The sequence below is a fragment of the Arvicanthis niloticus genome, chromosome 6 (genome assembly GCF_011762505.2).
Source record: "Arvicanthis niloticus isolate mArvNil1 chromosome 6, mArvNil1.pat.X, whole genome shotgun sequence".
Taxonomy (NCBI): Eukaryota; Metazoa; Chordata; class Mammalia; order Rodentia; family Muridae; genus Arvicanthis; species Arvicanthis niloticus.
Window position 1 is genome coordinate 15,615,541 of NC_047663.1, and position 22,691 is coordinate 15,638,231.

The window sequence follows — 22,691 nt, forward strand, 5'->3', positions numbered from 1 at the left end:
TGAAATCAAACTCAGAAAAGGGCCTTGTCCAAAGTCACGAAGCCAGTAGTAAGGAATGGAGCCTCCTGGTTCTCAGTTTATTGGACCTAAGAGCCGTTCATCGCTCCATCCAAAAACATCCTGTGGCCTTGTACCTTGGCAGGTTTTGAGACTGTCCATCCTCACACAGGCTGAGCACCGTCAAGGCGGCTCTGCGGCTGCTCACTTCCCAGTGTATCTATCTATCTCCAGGGCCTGGATGGGGAAGTGCAACCTGCCTACTCTTCCAGAGCTCAGAGTTTACCTAAGAGACTGTAATTCCCATGCAGTGTATGAATGCTGTTGCAGAAACACAGAGAAAGCCTTAAAGTCTGACACGGGTGAGGAGGCTGGGCGCTGGAACACAAGCCTGCCAGGAAGAGATGGGGCAATGTGCTGGCCAAGGAGTTCCAACTGAGAGCAGTGGTAGAACTGGGTAGAACCGGGTTGAAGGGCTGAATTAGGACCCAATGGGTGCACAACTCTGTCTATAAACAACAGACTGTTGGGCGTGGAACACGGACTTGCTAGTGCACACCATGAACAAAGTGAGAAAATTAAATACTACAAGGAGTGACCAAGCTCAAGGCTGCATCGATAACTGTTCATCTGATCTGTCTAACAGATGAGATGACAGCTCTGCACACACTGACTGGCTTTGGCTTTCCCTGCGTACAAGCCCTTGATTCTCACACAGCTAGAATGTCAGATGGCTGTTCATATTTAGTGGGCAATGGTGACACTCTGTGACTTCAGTGAGGAGGCTTGACTGAAGCTCTATTACCTCAACCTTACATTGTATGAGTCTACATTTCTGTGCGTGTGTGGTGAATGACAGTTGGTATTTCAAGTTTGTCTACTCACCATTACTTCTGAGGGAAAAGGTATGTGCAGTGTCTCCGAGCCTAATTATTTCACCTGTGGACTCAGCTTCATCTTCATCCCAGGTGGGGCCCAAAGTATCCGATGCGAAGGAACACCTGAAAAAGGTCTCACTCACTATGGCCTGGTTTGACTACAGAGAGCTATTTCAAACAGGGGTTTTCAGGTATTCAGGCTGCTTATTCCTAGGTGCATAAAGACTGGGGCTTTGGTGTAGACCAGTAATTCAGCACTTACCTACCCATACTTAAAGCCCTTGGTTTATCCCAGCACAGAAAGGGGGTGGGATGCGGGATGAAAGGAAGATTTCCTTTTGCTGTTTTTCCATTTGGTTTTGACTGCTATATGCAAGGTGGAAACAGCTTCATGTATCAAGGATTAAAAAACAGCAAACCTAGGGGTTGGAGAGATGGCTCAGCAGTTAAGAGCACTGTCTGTTATTCCAGAGGTCCTGAGTTCAATTCCCAGTAACCACACAGTGGCTCATAACCATCTATGATGAGATTTGGTGCCCTCTTCTGGCCTGCAGACTTACATGCAGGCAAAGCACTGTATATATAATAAATATTATTTTAAAAATAAATAAATAAAAACAACAAACCCCAGTGAGTCTAAGGCTGTAGAAATCTCAGACTTTCACAGCAAATATTCTTAAGGGCTAGAGATAGAGTTAGTGGAATACCAGCATCTGTCCTTCCTTCTTTCCTTCCCTCTTTCCCTTCCTTCCATTCTTCTTTCCTTCCCTTTTATCTTCCCTTTTCCTTCCTTCCTTCCTTCCTTCCTTCTCTCCTTCCGAGTTTCTCTGTGTAGCCCTGGATGTCCTGGAACTCACTCTGTTGACAAGGCTGGCCTCAGACTCAGGGAAAATCAGATATCAACCTACCTCTGCCTCCTGAGTACTGGGATCAAAGGTGAACACCTTTAATCTATGACTTCCAGGCTAGCCAAAGCTACATAGTGAGACCCTGCCTCAAAAATTAAACAAAGAGATAGATAGACAGACAGACAGACAGATAGATAATAAAAAGAATTAGATGTTGGTATGTTACCACAAGTCTTTAATCCCAACAGTTGGAAGGCAGAGGCAGGAGAATCAGGACTTCAAGGTAGCCAGGGGTACTTAGAACCATCTCAACAAAAGTCTAGAATGAAAAAAGTAGTGAAAGCAGATACAGAAAAGACAGGAAACTGAAGGGCTCAGAGATAGAATGTTTGCCTAACATGAGACCCTTGTGTTTGATCTCAATACCACCAAAAAGAAAAGGGAAAAAAAGAACAAATATCAGCACAAAAGACTAAACTGTTAACAGAAGCCAATAGTATTTACCTCTGAACACTAGATCTCATCTCTTTAAAGATATTTAAAAACATTTCTAGGCCATGCACCAGTGGCACATGCCTTTAGTCCCAGCACTTGGGAGGCAGAGGCAGGGTTACCTCTGAGTTCAAGGCCAGCCTAGGCTACAGAGTGAGTTACAGGACAGCAAAGGCTAGGAACCTGTCCCCCAGGTGACCCCCAAAAAGCATTTCTGTAACATTTTTTGCTCAGCTGAGTTTGAGTTCAAAGCCAGCACAGGGTACATAAGGCCTGTCTCAAAACGAAAAATTGATGATCAAAGGAAAATGAAAAATTAATAGGTAGTTAAAATTGAGAATTAGCATTAAATTATTAAATATAGTTCAATGTTCTTAAAATTCCTTCTGAAAGGTATAAAATGTTCATATTAGCTTTTGGAGGGACCACTAGAGTATGCTGGGCTTAATCTCACATAGTGGAAAGCATAATTTGTCTGATGAAATTCACAGGCATTCCACACTACCTCATAAAAGAATCTTTTCTCCATGAAGACTTTGAATCCTTGATTCTTTCTAGCTCTTCCACAGGCTCTTCTCCTGGAGAGTCTTTAGAATACTGTTCAGTTTCACCTGTTTAAAAAGGTAAAAATAAAGGCTAATACCCCTGCCTGTCCTGAGCCAACCACAGCTTCATCTGTAAGGACTAGCGGAGGATAATATTGGAAGTCAGCACCAAGGCATGATGACTGTGACAACATACCTCTGGTTCCAAGACAGTCATGCCTTAGGCTAGGAAACCATATCACGACTTAGATAAAAATCTCCATCTTTTACTATCCACTTTCACTAATGTCAGGATGAATCCAGAAGACAGGAGGCTCCAGTGACCAGATTTCCCCTCTGTATTCTGCATGTTCCCTGTGGAAGCATTTACCCCACTTCTGGCTACCTGCACATTCCCAGAAGTTCGACCATTTGTTGACACTCTTGTGCACGTACTCTTCCCTAACTATTCCCACTTAACATTCACAACCTTCAGAAAAGAATACAGGCTGAGAGCTGGGTGTAATGGGGTACATCTGTAATCATGGGCAGACTGAGGAAGAACTATGGAGCTGCATTCACAACCTTCAGAAGAGAATGCAGACTGATCGCTGGGTGTAATGGGGCACATCTGTAATCATGGGCAGACTGAGGAAGAGCTATGGGGCTGAAGGCCAGCATTGGCTTTTCAAGGCCCCGCCTCAAAGCACAAAGAACAAAAGCTTAGAGAACATCGACAATACAGTAAGGGGTAGAACTAAATACTGACCCCCGAGTCTCTGCCTTCAAAGCCTCATTATTCAGTGGTAAACAATGCCAATGCTAGGTCCCAGTGGAAGCTACCCTACACAGATCATGTGATTAATGACAACAGACATCTGGTTCCTGTTCCTGTTAACTAGAACTTTGAAGAATATGATCAGCTCCAGGTAACAGTAACAAATAAATACACTTTGGACCTGTGTAAGTGAAACTAGAACCTTAGAAAGTTGTCTAAATAAGGTGTCACCGAGAGAGGCTCAACTGCACAACTCAACTCACTACAGACTTCCTCTGGGAATATTCCTGTTTCCATTATTGTGCACTCACATGAAAGTCTGTTCTGTCCTGCTCCCTCCATCCCTGCAGTGGACTGAATAAGAATGGCCCCAGAGGCTCATATGGCCGAATGCTTAGTCACTAGAGAGTAGTGCTATTTGAAAGGATTAGAAGGATAAGGAGATGTGACCTTGTTGGAGAAAGTTTGTCACTGGAGGTGGGCTTTGAGATTTCAGAAGTCCATGCCAAGCCTAGAGTCAGTCAGTCTGTCTGTCTGTCTGTCTGTCTGTCTCTCTCTCTCTCTCTCTGTTTGTGGATGAGGATGTAGCTCTCAACTATTTCTCCAGCACCACTCCTGCTTGCTGCCATGATAATAATAGAATAGGCTTGTAAACCTCTAAAGCAAGCCCCTCATTAATGCTTTCTTTAATAAGAGTTGCTGTGGTCATGGTGTCTCTTCACAGCAACAGGACAGTGATTAAGATATTCCTCACTGCCCTCATCAGCTAGGTACCTAGAATCCCTACTCCTTGTGATCAAGTATTAAATTGTAAAAGTGCTTCCAACATTTGCCTCAAACTCAGAGATCGCCCTGCTGCTGCCTCCCGAGTGATGGGACTAAAGGCGGGTGCCACCATGCCTGGCTCTCTGACCATTAACATTCATCTCAATCTCTTTACTTAGACTTTCTGCCTCTTAACCTTGTTACTTTTTAAAAAGACAAAAAAAGGGCCACAGTGGGTCAAGGTACCTCCTGACAAACCGGCCAACCTGAGTTTGGTCCCTGAGACCCACGTGGTGGAGGACAGAGCCCATTCTACATGCACACACATGTAAAGATGCCCACACACATGCACCTGTCTACACAAGCTAAGTAAAAAAAGAACATAATGAAAACAGTTTTAAAAGATGGAGCACACCCAAATACTTCCTGTTGGCCCTGCGTTCCTGAGTCCTACCTGCCATTCACTGTCAGCATTCTTCCCAACTCCCTTTATGCTTTATTATGCACATTTAGAGTTGTCTCCCTGACTGAGTACAGGATTCTTTGAAACAGAAAACATGACACACAGCTCTCAACTTCTCCAAGTACATGGAGTAGCATTTAACATGAATCACTCCTCAAAATCCCTGAAATGAAGACATTTCCAGCATGCCATCCGTTTCCAGGCTCCAGTACAGCTTTTACATCTTTTTAGCCACTGATATGAAGAGTAGAGCCCTCTAACCAGAGACTAGAAGACTGCCTGCAAGTGCTACAGCCTGAGCTTAGGTCTCACAGAAACAGCAGCAGGATGTGGAGGACGAATGGGCCCAAGCATTGTGTTAAGCATGTTGTTTTAATGTGTATCAGAATTCATGTTTATCACTATTTCTGCTAAAAACTGTCTAATTCTGCAATCCGAGAGCAGATTATGTATTATTCTATCCATTGTCAACAAAGTAGTTTACTCTTACATTGTTAAGCTATAGCTTCCTGCGGGATGTGGTGGTGCACGCCTGTAATCCCAGCACTACAGAGGCAGAGGCAGGTGGATCTCTGAGGTCAGCCTGGTCTACAGAGTGAGTTCCAGGACAGCCAGGGCTATACAGAGACACTCTGTCTCCAACGAGAAGCAAAACAAAATTCAAGGTCCATCCTCAGGTACACAGTGAGCTCAAGATTAGCCTGGATTTCATAAGACCCTGTTTATCCAGCTCTCACACACAAAAATATAGTTTCCTTTTCCATAATTATAATAACAATGCAAGGAAGAATTTCAAGCATTTAAATGTCTTTAGGATTACTTCCTGAGGGTAAGCTCTAGATACAGAATTTATCAAAGGTGAAAAATGAATTTAAGTATGGCAGTATATTTCTTCATTAAAGAAATTTCACATGATAAGTCTGAATTGGGTTACTCAAAGAGTACTATTAAAAATATTCAGGCTTTCACAAAACGCCAATTTAGGTCAAAACCAATGATATACCAGGTCTCCCTGCTGATGCCTCAGTAACACCCACTTACCATGCGTGATGGCAGTTCTGACAGGAAATCCTGGAACAAGAGATTTCATGTAATAATAGGACAATAAATAATTCAGCTAGAAACGTAACTTTGTTATTGATCGGTTGTAATTTAAGAGCCACATCCAAGTTAGCAAAGAGTATAATGGGAGCCTAGGATAGAGTTTCTAACCACTGAGCACAGAAAGAACTAGAACTTTATCCTTACATGTACCAGCTGTTTCGTATTAGAGACTCTGAGCTGGCTGTTCATATTTAAACTTACTTTTGTTGTGAGACGATTCACTGACGTGTTCTGTCAGATACTCCAACAATCCATCAAAGATTTCTAGGAGGTTCTTGATAGATTCCTTATCCCCTCTCACTATGTTTTCTCCTGAACACAGAAGACACAGACTTTAAGACATTTAACAAAGAAACCAGAAAGCCTCATAGACCTTGACATGAATATATATATATGCATGCTGTTTGGGAACACAGGTATAAACTAACCAAGGAAAAGCAATGATAAATGATCAAAAACATCCATTTCCTGTTGTCTGCCTGTATCTGAAGAAACAAGAGGTGGGGGAGCCTGAATGTGGGATTTAATCACTCACCGGCATGGTCCTTTTCCTAGCAGCTGAGTAAGTGTCCCCAGGGAACATCCTCTGAAAAATCCCCACCAAAACAGGAAAGAGCAGGAACTTAACAGGAGCTAGTCAAGGAGTGGTAGGAGGAGGACTGAGGAGGCTGCCTCTCGAGGCGGCTGCTTCCATCAGGAAACTCGGCTCATATCTATTTATTTTGTAAAGGTCAAAAATATCTTTTTCCTTTCTTGAGACAGGACCCCAAGTATCCCAAACTGGTCTCAAACTTTCTATGCAGTAAAGGATGACCCTAAACTCCTCTTCCTCCTGCCTCTACCCCCCAAATGCTGGAGTTACAGTCATGTATCAGCATACCTGGTTTAAGATGGTACTGGAGAGCAAAGGTCTGCTTCCTGCATGCTAAGCAAGCACTTTCCCTATTGATTTATACCCCTATCTCTCAGAAGTTAATCTCCGGAAAGGCTCTGGCACAACACCTGGCCATAAGAGACCACGGATAAACGTTAGGTTGAAATGCTGAATAGAAGTGGGCCGGCAAAACATGGGCATGGTTAAAAAAAAAAAAAGAAGCTTGATTTGTTTAGTATCTAAAATGGACTCTAATCAACATCAAGTCTGGACAGAACGTATCTTCCTCTACTGTCTACCCTTTGGAAAATTATGCCTATCATTAAAAAAAAAAAAAATACAGCAAAAGCAGACTTGAAATCTGGTTTTTAAGAATCCAGCCCATTTATTTTAACTATGACCTAAAACAAACCAAAACCAGAACTCTGATGTTTTCCTCTGCTGATGGTAAAAACAGACGGGGTTTGACAGGCTTTTAAATGTTTAAAATAACACACCAGAAATCGTGTTTAAGTGCTGTGTTTTTCTGGCTTAAAATATGTAATTGTGTCCCAAGGGCATACTCAAGACTTCTCGGTTTCCAGGATGGGGAGCACAAGATGCCAACCCAGCGACTGGATCGTCAGCAGAGTACAGAGCTTTGTGGTGGGAGAAAGTGCTGTAGAAGAGCCCTGCGGTCAGCCTGAAGAGGTAAGCGGGCCTTCAACTTTTCACTGCTATGCCACCAGGGCGGCTCTATACTAAAAACCTTCACAAATCCATGTTTTTATAACCTTGTCCAGGATGGTTAGACAGCACATATACCAAGCCATTCACAGTAACCTCGACCTACAATCCCCACACTAAAGAGATGGGAATAGAGGGACTGCTAGGAGTTCGAAGCCAGCCTGGGCTAATTACTCAGACCAAGCTACAGTTTGAGAATCTGGCTTTAAAAAAAAAAAGAAGAAGCTGGATGTGGTGACACACTGCTTTAATCTCAACAGTAGTGAGGCAACTGGATCTCTGTGAGTTCTAGGCCAACCAAGACAACACAGTGACATACTGTCTGAAAACAAACAAACAAACCAGCAACTGTCCTTACTCAGACTATAAAGTCATTCTACTGAGCTGCAAGAACAAGAAGCCTCCCTGCACATCCATTCCTCCCAATTGGTCAACACCACTTACTCATGTAGAACTGAATTAGGATGCCATGGTGTGTGGCTCTTGCCGGTGTACTGAAAAATATAACCTATCTTAACATTTCACTCCTTGGGTACAGCGGTGCACTTTTTTAATCCCAGAACTCAGGAGCCAGAGGGAGGTGGATCCCTATAAATCTGAGTCCAGCTTGGTCTACTCAGAGTTCAAGGATAGTCAAGGCTATGTGAAAAGACCCTGTCTCGAAAGAACTAAAACAAAAAGAACAGAAAAAAATGACCTCTTGAAGTGAATAAGTCAACAGCATAATCCTGCTGTGTGATTAAAACTCACTCTGGCATTTCCAAGATCCTCACTGTTCATCAGCTTGAACTCATTCATTAGAATTCTTTTTTTTTTTGTTTTGTTTTGTTTTGTTTTGTTTTGTTTTTCAAGACAGGGTTTCTCTGTGTAGCCCTGGCTGTCCTGGAACTTACTCTGTAGACCAGGCTGGCCTTGAACTCAGAAATCCACCTGCCTCTGCCTCCGAATCCCAAGTGCTGGGATTAAAGGCATGCGCAACTACGAATACATGTGTTATGTTTTGAATGCAACATAGTATACCCTGTATTATTCTGGGAGAAGTTTAAGAAATAGTTTACATGAAATTGTATCTGTGTCTGGGTGTGGGGTTAACAGACTGAACCCAGGCCTCCTATATGCTAGGCAAGCATGTAGGGAAACCATTAAGTTATGTCCCCAACTGTTTAAATGGATAACATAGTTCAAAGTTCAAAGTCCTGGGGCTAGAGAGAGCTCAGTAGCACAACTCACTGACTACTCTCCAGAGGACCTGAGTTCAATCCCCAGCACCCACATGGGAGCTCACTTCTGTCTTTAACTCCAGTTCCAATGGGGACATGGCACCCTCTACATGATGGCAAAATGCCCTTACATATAAACTAAATCTCAAAAAAAAGTTTTAAAATTGTTCAAGGACAATTCTTGTCCCTTTCACAATCCATGAAGGTCTCATTTGATACCATCAGAGTAACATGTTTCTTGCATACTCTTCTAGAAAGTCTCTGAATGCAATCAAGAACATACAGATTCTCTCTCCAAATCTCCTCTAACACACTGTATCATGTGTTGTGCATTATCACCAGAAAGACAAGTTTTCCGACTGTATGTAGTATACACTGAAGATTATGATCTGTAATGTGAAAATTGTATATTAAGAGTGTCCTCGCCGGGCAGTGGTGGTGCACACCTTTAGTCCCAGCACTTGGGAAGCAGAGGCAGTCGGTTTTCTGAGTTTGAGGCCAGCCTGGTCTACAGAGTGAGTTCCAGGACAACCAGGGCTATACATAGTAACCCTGTCTCAATAAATAAAAACAAAACAACGTCCTCAGGCTGGAGAGGTGGCTCAGTGGTTAGCAGTACTGGCTGCTCTTCCAGAGTACCCAGATTCAATTCCCAACACCCACATGGCAGCTCATAGCTGTCCATAATCCAGTTCCACATGATTTGATGCCCTCACACAGATATGCATTTAGGCAAAACGCCAATGCGCATTAATTAATTAATTAATTAATAAACAGTGATTTAATCAGCCCCTAACTGTGGACATTTAGGTGTTTTGCTACAATATTCAGCATGACACTTTAAAAGAAGCATGGTAGTACATACCTTTTGGGGGAGTTGGGGGTGGTGGGGCAGATTTTTTCGAGACAGGGTTTTTCTGTGTAGCACTCAGGCAGGCCATCTGAATTCTAGGCCAGCCTGGTCTACAGAGGGAGTTCCAGGACAGCCAAGGATACACAGAGAAACCCTGTCTCAAGAAAACAAACAAACAAAAACCACATACAACACATTTCCAACTCTACGTTCAGTTTTCCAGGGCCCTCATGGTGGTCTAACTAGACATTCATTGCCGTAGCCCAGTCTCACAGCTTCCTGTTTGGACTTGGTTAAACAGTACCTAAAATTCTAACATTTAATAAACTATGTAATTATCTGATGGGTAAATAGATACTGACCTGTTATATGAGACAGGCTGATCTGAAGGTAATCCAAAGCTAGTGAATCAATTACTGCTTGTACATTGTGGGCTTCATCTTCTTGATTCTTGGGAATAACTATGAGGTCTGTGGGGCGGGAAGGAAAGCCACAGTGTTTTAGATTTATGAGGGGGCCATGCTTTGAAATATAAATACATATATTTATATTTGTCATAAATAATCTATGACAAAGCTTCTGAGTAAACTCTACTGCTATAAAAACAACTCAAGCAAACAAACAAACAAAAAAGAACTTAAAGAACCTAAATGCTATGCACTAGAGTCTGTATTGGTTGATTACTGATGTGAACTTGTCTTTCAACACTCTGTATATATGAGTGAGATACTTCTCACACAATGTATGTGTATTTTATGGAAGCACCATGAAAAGGAATAAAGAGACACCTATATTCAAGGCAGTAAGATGGTCTAATAGTAAAAGCAAGGCTGTGCGTGATGACACGTCTATAATCTCAGCACCGGAGGGGCTTGGTAGTATTATGAGTTTGTAGCTACACTTGTCTATAAAACAAGACCTGTCTCAAAAAGATACTTAACACCCAAATATGAGCTGCTTTCCTTGACAGACTAAAGCAAATAATCCCAAATCAGCTAGACATGGTGACACATGCTTTTAATTCCAGCATTCATCCAGAAGGCAAAGTACAGCCTTGTCCACATAGTGAGTTCTAGGCCAACTGAAGCTACACAGTGATACTGTCTCAAGAATCAAGAGCACCAAACCACAGGAGGCACTCAAGTAGGCCTCTTAAAGGCCATTACAAGCCTGCTGGGAATAGTTGGCATAAAAGCTAAAGCACAGATGAGAGTATGGAAAGATCAACAGCAAGCCAAGTATCTCTCTGGTATTGAAGGTGGGTGGGTCCTAGAGCTGGGTGTAGCAGCGCTTGGGAGGCAGAGGCAAGTGGATCTCTGAGTTCAAGTAAAGCCTGGTCTACAGAGTGAGTTCTAGGGATACACAGTGAGAAAGACCCTGTCTTCAAACAGTAACAACAACAAAAAAAGATGAGCCTTAGACACTTGAAACTAGTATCAAGCTTCCACAACTTCAGGTCACACCATTATTCTAGAAAATGTGGAGGATACGCATTCAAGTTAATGGTGGGGAGATCAAGATGGTGCTCGTTTTATGGTAATGCATGTTAATCAGTTAGAGCCACAGGAAGGTGCAGGAAGGAATCTAAGCATAAGGGGATCTGTGATATTTAACGGAGGACACGTGCAAATGATCTGGCAGACACAGTAAGTCACATTGATTGGCTGTTTTCATTTACCCAATCTGTGAACCAGGCTAGCCCCAATCTCTGTGGATCTCTACCTTCCTTCTGCCTCCCCAGTGCTGGGATTAAAAGCACTGCACCACTACAGCATAAATTAGCCGTCTTCTTAGTAAATTAGGTTAACCAAATACAAACGGCATTTTTCTTTTCTTTTTTGGGAACAAGATCTATGTAACTCTAGAATTCACTATGTAGAGCAGACTGGCCAACACACCTCACTGTAATGTTAATTCTTACCTATAATCAGTAGTTAAGTAAGCTCCAAGAAATTTCCAAGACCCATTCCAATTTAGAATCTTGAAGGTAGTTACAGAAATAATGTCTTTAAAGGCATGAATGAACTGTATGAGATTCAATTAAATGGGGATTAACTCAAATAAATGCCAAACTATTTAATCATGACTATTATTATGGGTGAGGTCCATAATGTACTCATTAAAGCAATTTGTGTCATATTTGGATAGAAATAAGATGTCGAAGGGAAACAAAATTCTATGTCAAAGGAAACCTGTGATCCAAGACATAAAATTATTCTCACTTTTCAGTACCCTTACCTGGTACCTTTTCTCCCAAAATGGATTGATAAAGGGCAATAAAAACATTAGCATCACAGTCTTGAAGTTCGTGTATCCTCAGGTGTATGTGACATTTAAAAAGAAGGTTATTGGCAATTGTTACCCATTCTGTTGGGGAAGAAGCAGGGGAAATCAGTCTTCAGTAGCAATAGAGAATGTCATATGTACATTTAAAAATCATTGCTGCACAATAATATACATTGAAAACTGTACAAGATAAAGACTCCGTTATGAAATTTTAAAGACTCAACCAGGCAAGTTTTCAAGAGATGTATTTAATTTTGGGGGATGATTTCCAGTGTTAGCTAGCTCCTATGCAGTCAAAACTGTTGTGCAAACCCAACTTTTATTTTTGTAACCTAAAATCCTATTTACCAGTATTTTTATACTTACATGGGTGTTTTTAGTTACAATAAATTTATAAGTAACCAAGAATGTCATAAGACAGTTGTAAATGATAATCTAAAAGTTGCTAGAAAATAATGGCGGTGGCTCCGAATTCCCAATAGTTTTAGACATGTTTTTACCCAATTATCTTGTGTAAGTTAAGATGGCTCAGGTATCCAAACAAGTGATTAATTCAGGCTGTTAGGAACTTAAATAATGACAACACCGACACTAATGCATTTGTTAGTTTTCTTTTTTATTATATTTGATGTATACGAAGGTAAATAATGAAAGAAAATAAAAACCAAATCGCTACGCTCTAAGTTAGCACATTAGTAATACCAACCAACCTCCCCGTTGTTGTTTTCCAAAACCAGCTCCTGCCCTCCACTAGATCGTGCAGGACTAAGGTTAAGGGTTTCAGCAAAAATTCCCAAAGCCTCAAACACCTGTGTCCTGAAATGACTGGGTATTAGAAAGCACTTTAGAATTGGCCACATTTCCAGTATGGACAGACGTTCTGGAGACAATAGTCTGAATGTGTCATGCCCATTATGCCCTCCTCCCGATGCCCATTGGGCACAGCTGACCAAGCAAGCCATGACAACCATTTTGTATGCTGTCTTGGGGAAAAAAAAAAAAAAAAAAAAAAGAGGAAAGCGTCCTAGACAACCAAATCAATTGGCCTTTCAAAGGCAGTATTAGACAAAGCCAGTTACTCTAGAGGGCATCAAAAGATCTTATGAGTGTTATGTCTCCAAAAGGGGGGGGGGGAATCAATATAAAGATAGGTTCCGCCTTAGCCCAAACAAAGGGGAAGGAGAGACGGTCTGTGGCTAGATTCACCACAGAAATTCGCATCTAAGAAGGATCCTGACTGCTCTGTAAAGACAGGATGTGGGTGTCCCAGCCTCATCAGAGAGTTCCTGTCTCGTCCCAAGTCTCAGTTCTACTCCTGGAAACCGCAAGTGGTCTCCAGGCTGAGACCCTAAATTCAGAGATCCCCTGCGACTGCAACTAGTGTCCGACAGTCACGAGCGTCTCCAGCAGCCCAGACACCGTTCAGATTCAGCCCGAGGCCTGCGGAACGCTGCAGTACAAAAACACTAGGGCTTCAGGCAGAGACTCACCAGCCTCTGAGCTGGCCATACTGCCAAGAGACGTCGCGGCCGGACTTCAAGACGAGAGCGCGGACGACGGTGTCCTGGAAGGGTCGAACCCGGTAGAGCCGAAGGGAATAGGAGGGGGTAGAAACCAGAGAGCGGGGAAGGAGGGGTGGAAGAGGGAGGGACGTTAAAACGGCTTCTCGCCGCTGATTGGTCATCAGAGAAGCACTTCCTTTCGCAGCACGCGCTTAAGCGGCAGTTTGCGGGCTCCAGATACCATTCCCCGCGGACAAGATCCCGCTTAAGGGTTCTCAGATCGGCGGGCAGGGCAGCCAGGTCACCCAGCAGCCCGGCCGATCTCCCGGGGGCGTTGGAGCCGCGCTTCCGGTGAGTTTGTGGCTCTGTATTCCTCCGCCGATACCAAGCGAGGAAGTAGTGCGATCCGCCTTGCCCAGGGTACAATCACGTGACAACGCCAAGCTCCGCCTCCCCCGTCTTTGGTTATGGGCGTGGGGGAGTCTGTGGAGACGTAAACATCTTCAAGTAGAGACTGTGGGATGGCTGGTGCTGGCCATTTTAATGACTGGCTGGCCACGGGGAAGCAGCTTGTTTGAGGTGTAGCAAGACGAGAAGGTGGTGTAGCCAAAAGGGTGTGGGACGAGGCATTCTAGTCGTGTCACCCAGTCGTGAAGCGAGTAATAAACGGGCGCCTGTGAGGGAGCGCCCGCGGGGGGAGGGGCGAGAACATGGCGGATTCCGGAACGCCAGCGGGCGTTGAGCCCTCCGAGTCAGGGGGCGGGGCGATTAGGTCATAGAGCGGCTCCCAGCATCCTTTGCGGCGAGGAGGCGGTCCAGACTATAAAACCGGCTGCCGGGACGCAGCCGGCACCTCATTCATTTCCATCGGTCCTTGCGTTTACAGCTCCGGCCGTCGTCACCGCCGTCCCTCCGCTGGTGACGCCCCCGCAAAGGCTTCGCCGTCGTCGAGGCCTTGTCTCAGCGACTCGTCGCAACTGGATTCTCTTTCAGTGGGTTCTTCCCGCACACCGCAACCATTGACGCCATGTCGAGCTATTCTAGTGACCGAGACCGCGGCCGGGATCGAGGGTGAGTGTAACAAGGGACCTGTCAGGGCGGGTGGGGGATGGGAGAGCGACGCGGCCGAAGCTCGGCTTTCCAACCGACCCTTAAGTTTTTCGTGGAAGGAGACCTTGCTTTTTTTTTTTCCCTCACATCCGGTTAAAAGCCGTTAAAGGCGACGTTTCTGGTAACTGGGTCCAACCTTGGTTTTTGTTTGGGCGGACCGGGTCCCGTGGCGGCTCGGGCGACCTCGCGGCTGTTGTGTAAAATTCGGAGGAGTGTTTTAGGTAGGGAAGCGCCGCGCCTTTGAGGCGGCTCCGGGCGTTGTTTGCGCAACCTTTCGTTGGCTGTTTTAGGGTCCCTAGGTATCCCCGGGGAAAAGTAGGGGCTTTTTCGAGGCCGTCCGTGCCCGGTAGGGTGGCCTACGCCAGCGGATTCAGCCATGTGGCTGAGCCGCCGCCACAAAATGCCGGCCTCGGACATGGCGGCGGCGCCTTTGTTACCCCGCCCGGCGGAGGAGCTCAAAATGGCAGCGTCGAGAAAATGTGGCGCAGAGAGAAATGCGAGACAAAGAAGGAAGCGCCGCCCCAGCGGGAACGCCGCCCGGGCCGGGACTCCTCCCCCGGTTGCCGTCGACTCCTCCTCTTTTTCCTCCCTCGCGTTATATAATTTTGTTACCTTGATTTGCAGCCGTTCGCGGCTCGCTGGCGCGTGTGCCCCTTTCTACCGTGCCCGCGGTACCATCCTCCTTCAGCCGCTCACGTTGCCTGTGCGGTCCCGTTATTTCTTTAAGATCGGGTCCTTTGATGAAAACAGTGGAAAAATAACCTTGTTTAAGCTCCTCCCTTGTTGCCCAGCTCCTAGACACTAATTCCTAATCTGTGGGGAGAGAAGATGGAACCTGCCTAGCTGTTGTCCTTGTAATCTGAACTTTAGACGTTTGGGCAGTTGTCGACCTAATAAACCCACTCTGTTTATTTGGCCTCAGTGGAGTGTGCATGGGACCTGAGAAAAGAAACGCTGCCAGTTGTGGCTGTCGGTAGAATGACAGTTGGGAAGGATTCCAGAAGTATGCTTTGGCTCTTACCAAAAGGCAGTAAATGTGTAGACAAACCCGTTCGTGTAGAACTCTTTCACAGTGTACCTAAATTTTCTTCGTAGGTTTGGTGCACCTCGATTTGGAGGGAGTAGAACAGGACCCCTCTCTGGAAAGAAGTTTGGAAATCCTGGGGAGAAACTAGTTAAAAAGAAGTGGAATCTTGATGAGCTGCCCAAATTTGAGAAGAATTTTTATCAGGAACACCCTGATTTGGCAAGGCGCACCGCAGTGAGTGTTTTAAATGTGGCTTCTTCATGCTATAACTCAGTAGCTACTTCTAGTCAATTAAATGGAAACTTAACAGGTGTCTTGCAAATGATTTGGAGAGTTACTTGTGGTATACTTCCCCTTGAATTTTTCTTGTGTATTGGCCATTGGGGAAACAGGCTAGTTATAGCCTATTTGGGCTTCATAAACTTGTGTTTCAGGGGTTGGTTGGTTGGTTGGTTTAGGTTTTTTTTTTTTTAATGTATATTATAAAGTAGTTTTTATTGCTAAATGGTTTTCATTTACGGGTCCAGATCGTTAGAAATGAGTATGTTTAAAAATTACTATTGATCTATGGGGAACTTGTCAGTATGGCTGTCTTGAGGTCTGAGATTATTTGTTTTTCAGCAAGAGGTAGATACATACAGAAGAAGCAAGGAAATTACAGTTAGAGGTCACAACTGTCCAAAACCTGTTCTGAATTTTTATGAAGCAAACTTTCCTGGTAAGGACTGATTTTCATATTTACTCTTTTCAATTTTTCCCCTTTTTTTTTTTTTTTTTTTGCTTATAAATTTATTGTTAAAATGGTATTGTTGGTTGCAGCGAATGTCATGGATGTGATTGCAAGGCAGAACTTTACTGAACCCACTGCTATTCAAGCTCAGGGCTGGCCAGTTGCTCTCAGTGGATTGGATATGGTTGGAGTAGCTCAGACTGGATCTGGGAAAACATTATCTGTAAGTTTTAGGAAAACTTGATAACTTGTGGGAGGGGTAACCCGTAGGGGTTTTTTTTTTTAAATCCAATTTCTATTTTCTACTCTCCAATAGTATTTGCTGCCTGCCATTGTACACATAAACCACCAGCCATTCCTAGAGAGAGGTGATGGGCCTATTGTAAGTATTACCTTCAGTTTCCCACCCTATTTGCTGGAACTCCTTTGACTGTTTTATATAGCTGGAAAATGGGGCTGCAAATATAAAAGTATCCAAAGATAGTAAGTTGGATAGGTCAATACAATAATAGATGCTTGTCCTGAAGCCTGATGAACTGCCAAAAAGGAGAGACCAACTTCAAAAGTTGCTGTCTGGTTTCCATATGTGCTTCCACACACAAAAAGTAAATGTCAAAAGTTTTCTTAAACCAGTGTTTCTTTACCCTGAGCATAAGTAGTCCATGTTTATAATTTCAGTACCTGGGAGGTAGAAGCTTGTGAGAGTCCAGGAGTGGAGGCCAGTTTGAATGACAGGAGACCCTGTCTGAAAAAAAAGTCTTAAAATTCCCAACACAAAGAAATAGCATCTTAGTAAACTGATTTATACTAAACACTGTTTTTTCAAACTTAGTGCTTGGTGCTGGCACCAACTCGAGAACTGGCACAGCAGGTGCAGCAAGTCGCTGCTGAGTATTGTAGAGCTTGTCGCTTGAAGTCTACTTGCATCTATGGTGGGGCTCCCAAAGGACCACAGATTCGTGATTTGGAAAGAGGTGTGTGACCATAAAGGGGGCTCTTTGTCACTCATGGAGATGAAAATTTTACATATTATAGTTACATCTACTCCTTTTAAAGGTGTGGAGATCTGTATTGCAACACCTGGAAGACTGATTGACTTTTTAGAGTGTGGGAAAACCAATCTGAGAAGAACAACTTACCTTGTCCTTGATGAAGCTGATAGGATGCTTGATATGGGATTTGAACCCCAAATAAGAAAAATTGTGGATCAAATAAGAGTAAGTGTCTTTGTTATTATAAAAATTCAGATCTAAGTTTGCTCTTAGCGTTAAAGTCTAACTTCCCTAAATCTTCAGCCTGATAGGCAAACACTAATGTGGAGTGCAACTTGGCCAAAAGAAGTAAGACAGCTTGCTGAAGATTTCCTGAAAGACTATATTCATATCAATATTGGTGCACTGGAACTGAGTGCAAACCATAACATTCTTCAGATTGTGGATGTATGTCATGACGTTGAAAAGGATGAAAAGTAAGTTAAACAATTTGAGAAAATCTTGTTTATACAAAAGTGATCAGTTTTGAAAATTGTCTCAAAATTAAGGTAGTGTACTATATGTTCTTTTTTAAAATGGTTTATTGGGGATATATATATGGCAAGTTTTTGACCCTGACCACTCAATGCCCAAGCATGCACAAAATGGTACACCAATAAAAATTTACAAGAATCTGTGTTCTTTGGGTGTTCATGTGGTGGCTTAGTGGGGTTGTCTTTGACTTACATTTGTACATGGTCAGTTGATTCACTAAGCACAAAATCAAGGGTTGTGATTTGGTTTGATTTTTTTTTTTTTTTAATCCTTTTAAAAATGATGAATTTTTCTTCTCCTTTAGACTTATTCGTCTGATGGAAGAGATCATGAGTGAGAAGGAGAATAAAACCATTGTTTTTGTTGAAACCAAAAGAAGATGTGATGAACTTACCAGAAAAATGAGGAGAGATGGGTATGTGATTTCCTGAGTCAAAGCAGACTTTAGGAAAAGGCAAAAGTACTTTGATCAGAAGCAGAGAGTGTTTTGGGAATCCTGTGCTATATGTGCATGGTTATGTGAATTATTTCCAGTGACAGTGTGGTAGTAGTAGGCTCCGGATGTAATGCTTAGCAGGAGAGCACTTGATCAAGATAAATAAAAGTGCAGTGTCCATAAAGACTGGTAGATTCTTGATTAGAGTTTTAAGTTTGATGTACTGATTATAATTTAATTCTTAATATAGGTGGCCTGCCATGGGCATCCATGGTGACAAGAGTCAGCAGGAACGTGACTGGGTTCTAAATGGTATGTGTTTCAAATAAGATGTGATTAGTTTGTAGCTTGATAACATTGTTTGCTGCTTTAATGATTATTAAATTATTGTTTGTCTTTATAGAATTCAAACATGGAAAAGCTCCTATTCTGATTGCTACCGATGTGGCCTCCAGAGGGCTAGGTTAGTACAAACTCGAATTCATGGCTTGGTTTCCCAGAAGATCTCCATGTAGTTTTTTTTAAAGAAAGTTTATTGCTTTCTTTAACCTCTGCATTTTTTCTAAGTTTTTTTCACATAAAGGTGCAGTCTTTGTGGCAAGGCCTAGGCATGACAATCGGAGGACTCGAGGGGGATGGAGGACTAGTGATCGGCTGGCTGCTTCCAGTCGATTAGAGAGGTGAAAAGCTGAAAGTGTGCCAGTAATCTTCAAAGGGCAGAACATACCATCTCTGCCCCATAAACTGTTCTCTCCGGGGGAAAAAAATGGAAGTTACCTCACAGTTCACTGCCGTGGTATTCATCTGTCCCATGCTTTGCATGATTGCCATGGTACAGCATTGTTTCAAACTGTTCACTGTGATCTGTGGGTCTTTGAGTTTCAGTGAGTTTGCTGAAATGTCGAAGAAATATTTCCAAACTTCAATGTTCAATGAAATTTTTGTTCAAGTTTGAAATGGAGAGAGCAGCTTTAAAAGGTTCTAAGCCTTTTACAAATTGGTGAGTACTGGCACATGAGACCTAGAGCAGGACCAACTTCTCACACATAGTCAGTGGGAAAAGAAAGTGCCTTGAAAGTTCCTCCCTCACCTACACAGTAGTCGTCATGTCGAGACCTGCCAGAGAGAGACACATTCTCAAGTGAATCCTGGCTTCTTGGAAGCGCTTGCCTAGACGAGACACAGTGCATTAAAACAACTTTTGGGGGACAGGTATGTTTTTCTTGCAGCTGCAGTTGTAAGGTCTTGGCAAGACAAGCAGTGTGGCCAGAATTTTGAACTTCTGATGAGTGTAATGCAAAGGACCTTTACATTTTTGTTTAAAGGTCCTCAAAAATGAGCACATGAAGAGATTGCTGTGAAACTTTTAATTGGCCCTACTGCGCAGAAGCATTCAGATGTCACTTGATGATCTGTAAGGGGACTGTCAATTTGGGAATGTGCTAAGGAGAACACACATTCCCTTGATAGGCTGTCAGTGGGTGGGTGTTAAGACAGCTGACATGTGCAATTTTTTTATTGTTTTTTGTTTTTGGGGCTTTTTTTTTCCTACCCTGCCCTTTTTTTCTACCTCAATGGTGTTCCTACAGGAAATGGATAACCATTTTAACTGTATTTTTTTCAGCCCGTACCTTCTTGGGAATACAATTGTCTAACTTTTTATTTTTGGTCTGGCTGTTGTGGTGTGCAAAACTCCGTACATTGCTATTTTGCCACACTGCAACACCTTACAGATGTGGAAGATGTGAAATTTGTCATCAATTATGACTACCCTAACTCCTCAGAGGATTATATTCATCGAATTGGAAGAACTGCTCGCAGTACCAAAACAGGCACAGCATACACTTTCTTTACACCTAATAACATAAAGCAAGTGAGCGACCTTATCTCTGTGCTTCGGGAAGCTAATCAAGCAATTAATCCCAAGTTGCTTCAGTTGGTCGAAGACAGAGGTTCAGGTAAGAATCTTCTATAAGAGATGTTACGGGTACTTGGCAGTCACCTCTTGTCTACAAAGTGGAATTGGAGAAATGAGTATTTATTTTGAAGCCTAAGAAATCTAAAAGCACTTAAGACCCAGCATAAATAGAGCTGTCCTGTCTTAGCATGCTTATGCCCAAATTGATCAATTTCCACTTATTTTTCTTGACAGGTCGTTCCAGGGGTAGAGGAGGCATGAAAGATGATCGTCGTGACAGATACTCTGCAGGAAAAAGGGGTGGATTTAATACCTTTAGAGACAGGGAAAACTATGACAGAGGCTACTCTAGTCTGCTTAAGAGAGATTTTGGGGCTAAAACTCAGAATGGTGTTTACAGTGCTGCAAATTACACCAATGGGAGCTTTGGAAGCAATTTTGTATCTGCTGGTATACAGACCAGTTTTAGGACTGGTAATCCAACAGGGACTTACCAGAACGGTTATGATAGCACTCAGCAATATGGAAGTAATGTTGCAAATATGCACAATGGTATGAACCAACAGGCATATGCGTATCCTGCTACCGCAGCTGCTGCGCCTATGATTGGCTATCCGATGCCAACAGGGTATTCTCAATAAGACTTTAGAAGTATATGTAAATGTCTGTTTTTCATAATTGCTCTTTATATTGTGTGTTATCAGACAAGATAGTTATTTAAGAAACATGGGAAATGCAGAAATGACTGCAGTGCAGCAGTAATTATGGTGCACTTTTTTCGCTATTTAAGTTGGATATTTCTCTACATTCCTGAAACAATTTTTAGGTTTTTTTTGTACTAGAAAATGCAGGCAGTGTTTTCACAAAAGTAACTGTACAGTGATTTCAAATACAATAAATGAAGGCAATGCATGGCCTTCCAATAAAAGATATTTGAAGACTGAATTAAGTGGAAATTGTACTTTATTTTACATATATAATGTCATGTAAAACTTGGCTTAGATAGTATGTTTTTGGGGGGATTTTTGTTTTGGTGTTTATTTTTACACAACTAAAGTTGACTACTTCCCATTTCTTGATTTAGGAGAGGAATTCAGAAGGCCCTTAGGATGATCTGTTTGGGAAGAATTTAGAGACAATGGATTTTATAATTCTAGATTGATTGCATAAAAGCTTTGTCAGTACTTTTCAGCATCAGGGAAGTAAAAGTTATTTAATAGCCTATTTTCCTTAAGCGTGAACTACAGGACAGGAGCTGTATGTAAAATAACATGGTGACTTGGAAAACAGTTTGAAGTGATGTAACATGTATTTTGCTCTATCAAAATTTTATTCCATCTCTTGGCTTTGTCAACTGCCAAAATGCACAAAGCTGAAAGACTGTTAGCTCAAGAGCTGTGCACTGTGTCCTTAACACAGGTTACTTTTTAGGTTGCTATTCCCGCAGACTCCGCAAAGTGCTTATAGCACACCTGGAAGTCAGGAATGTCTCCACATTATTTCAGGGGATTTTAGGGGTCTTGAAACTGTAGGCTAGTCACAAGAAAACCTCAAAATTAACCATTAGGCAACATAACTAAAAGCACAGTAAAGAGTATTTTGGGTTAGGTTCAACATGGGCTTAAAGCCAGAAAGATGGAGAAAGCTTTAAAGTGGGATCACCAACAAACAGCTTTATTTCAGAATGGCTAGAAGCAGGTCTAATTGTCTTCCCAGAAAATGGTGTGGTTTTGCCCAGGACAAAAGTCTTAAAGGAAGTTCATTTAATTTTTGGTTTTTAAAATGGGCTTTGTTGTTAATGCCTTATTTATAAAATGTTGAATTAGAATGTGCTGGGGGTGGGAGCTGGGCGTGTTTTTCCAGGGCTGATAACATTGAAAACTGGTTCATCCTCTAGTACTCTTGAGTGGTTTTCAATGGCATGGCTAGTCAAATTCATGATTTTTAAGTATAGGTGTAGATTGGAGCATTTATTACATATTTTACTGTTCGATGTCTTAATGTGGACCTTTTATTTTGTAAATAATAATGGAAATGATTGTGGGGCTTGGAAAAAATTACCTTTGAAGTTTTAAAAGACAGTCCACTTTTTAGCATGTGTGTTGTGTCCAGCCTGTGGTTGTCTTAACTAATAAATGTGATTTTTCTCCCCATTCTCTCCATTTATTTATTCGTGTAGAGGTTTCTTTACGTGTTTTTGCGCCCCTACCTTCCCCACATTCGGCTATCCTGGAATTTGATACGTATGCTAGGCTGGCTGGCCTTGAAGTCAGAGATTGTCCCTTCTCAGTGCTCCGACTAAAGATAAAAGGAATGAACTACCAGAACAGTCCTGTATCTCATAATCACCCTTCCTAGTATTAACTAGCTTGACCTTCCTTGTGTAGGTTAAGGGGTTACATTCACTTAAGTTTCTAAACGGGTCACCCTTTGCCTTAGTCAAGTATTGCCTGCTTTCTACTAGATTTACTGGTCTTTTTTAAGGAAGTAAATAATTGTATTAAGGAGGTGGTAATTAGATCAAGGTCCAGGAAGTCCTTTTTCAGACCTCCAGTTCTCTTAAACCAAAGCCACACCCTGTCTGTCCAGCTAAGCCCAGGAGGGAGTAAAGTAGCTACCGGTCGCATTGCTTGC

At 42.6% G+C, this 22,691-nt stretch overlaps 2 protein-coding genes and 1 long non-coding RNA gene across 8 annotated transcripts in view; 2 read left to right on the forward strand and 1 right to left on the reverse strand.

Moving 5' to 3' along the window:
- Cep95 (centrosomal protein 95) overlaps positions 1-13,469 on the reverse strand; it is a 29,322-nt gene extending 15,853 nt beyond the window's left edge. For 2 of the 6 annotated variants that reach the window (XM_076935591.1, XM_076935590.1), the window contains exons 1-7: positions 13,299-13,469; positions 11,761-11,889; positions 9,885-9,992; positions 6,051-6,161; positions 5,787-5,816; positions 2,721-2,826; positions 883-998 (exon numbers count right to left, since the gene is read on the reverse strand). In XM_076935591.1, the coding sequence (XP_076791706.1) occupies positions 883-998; positions 2,721-2,826; positions 5,787-5,816; positions 6,051-6,161; positions 9,885-9,992; positions 11,761-11,889; positions 13,299-13,317 (619 nt within the window). In that variant the 5' untranslated portion in view covers positions 13,318-13,469. The other 4 variants (XM_034506150.3, XM_076935594.1, XM_076935593.1 and 1 more) reach the window with 4 other exon arrangements.
- LOC143442635 (uncharacterized) lies at positions 7,254-10,324 on the forward strand. The gene is made up of 2 exons (XR_013110972.1): positions 7,254-7,413; positions 7,506-10,324. It is a non-coding gene; the product is annotated as an uncharacterized LOC143442635 (long non-coding RNA).
- A 532-nt stretch (positions 13,470-14,001) lies between the features above and the next one.
- Positions 14,002-22,210, forward strand: Ddx5 (DEAD-box helicase 5). The gene is made up of 13 exons (XM_034506153.3): positions 14,002-14,381; positions 15,516-15,681; positions 16,069-16,165; positions 16,267-16,400; positions 16,494-16,559; positions 17,010-17,151; positions 17,234-17,394; positions 17,473-17,645; positions 18,008-18,118; positions 18,390-18,451; positions 18,543-18,602; positions 19,873-20,097; positions 20,292-22,210. Exons 1-13 carry the CDS (start codon positions 14,338-14,340, stop codon positions 20,696-20,698), a joined length of 1,848 nt encoding a protein of 615 aa, XP_034362044.1. The 5' UTR covers positions 14,002-14,337; the 3' UTR covers positions 20,699-22,210.
- Positions 22,211-22,691: the final 481 nt, after the last annotated feature.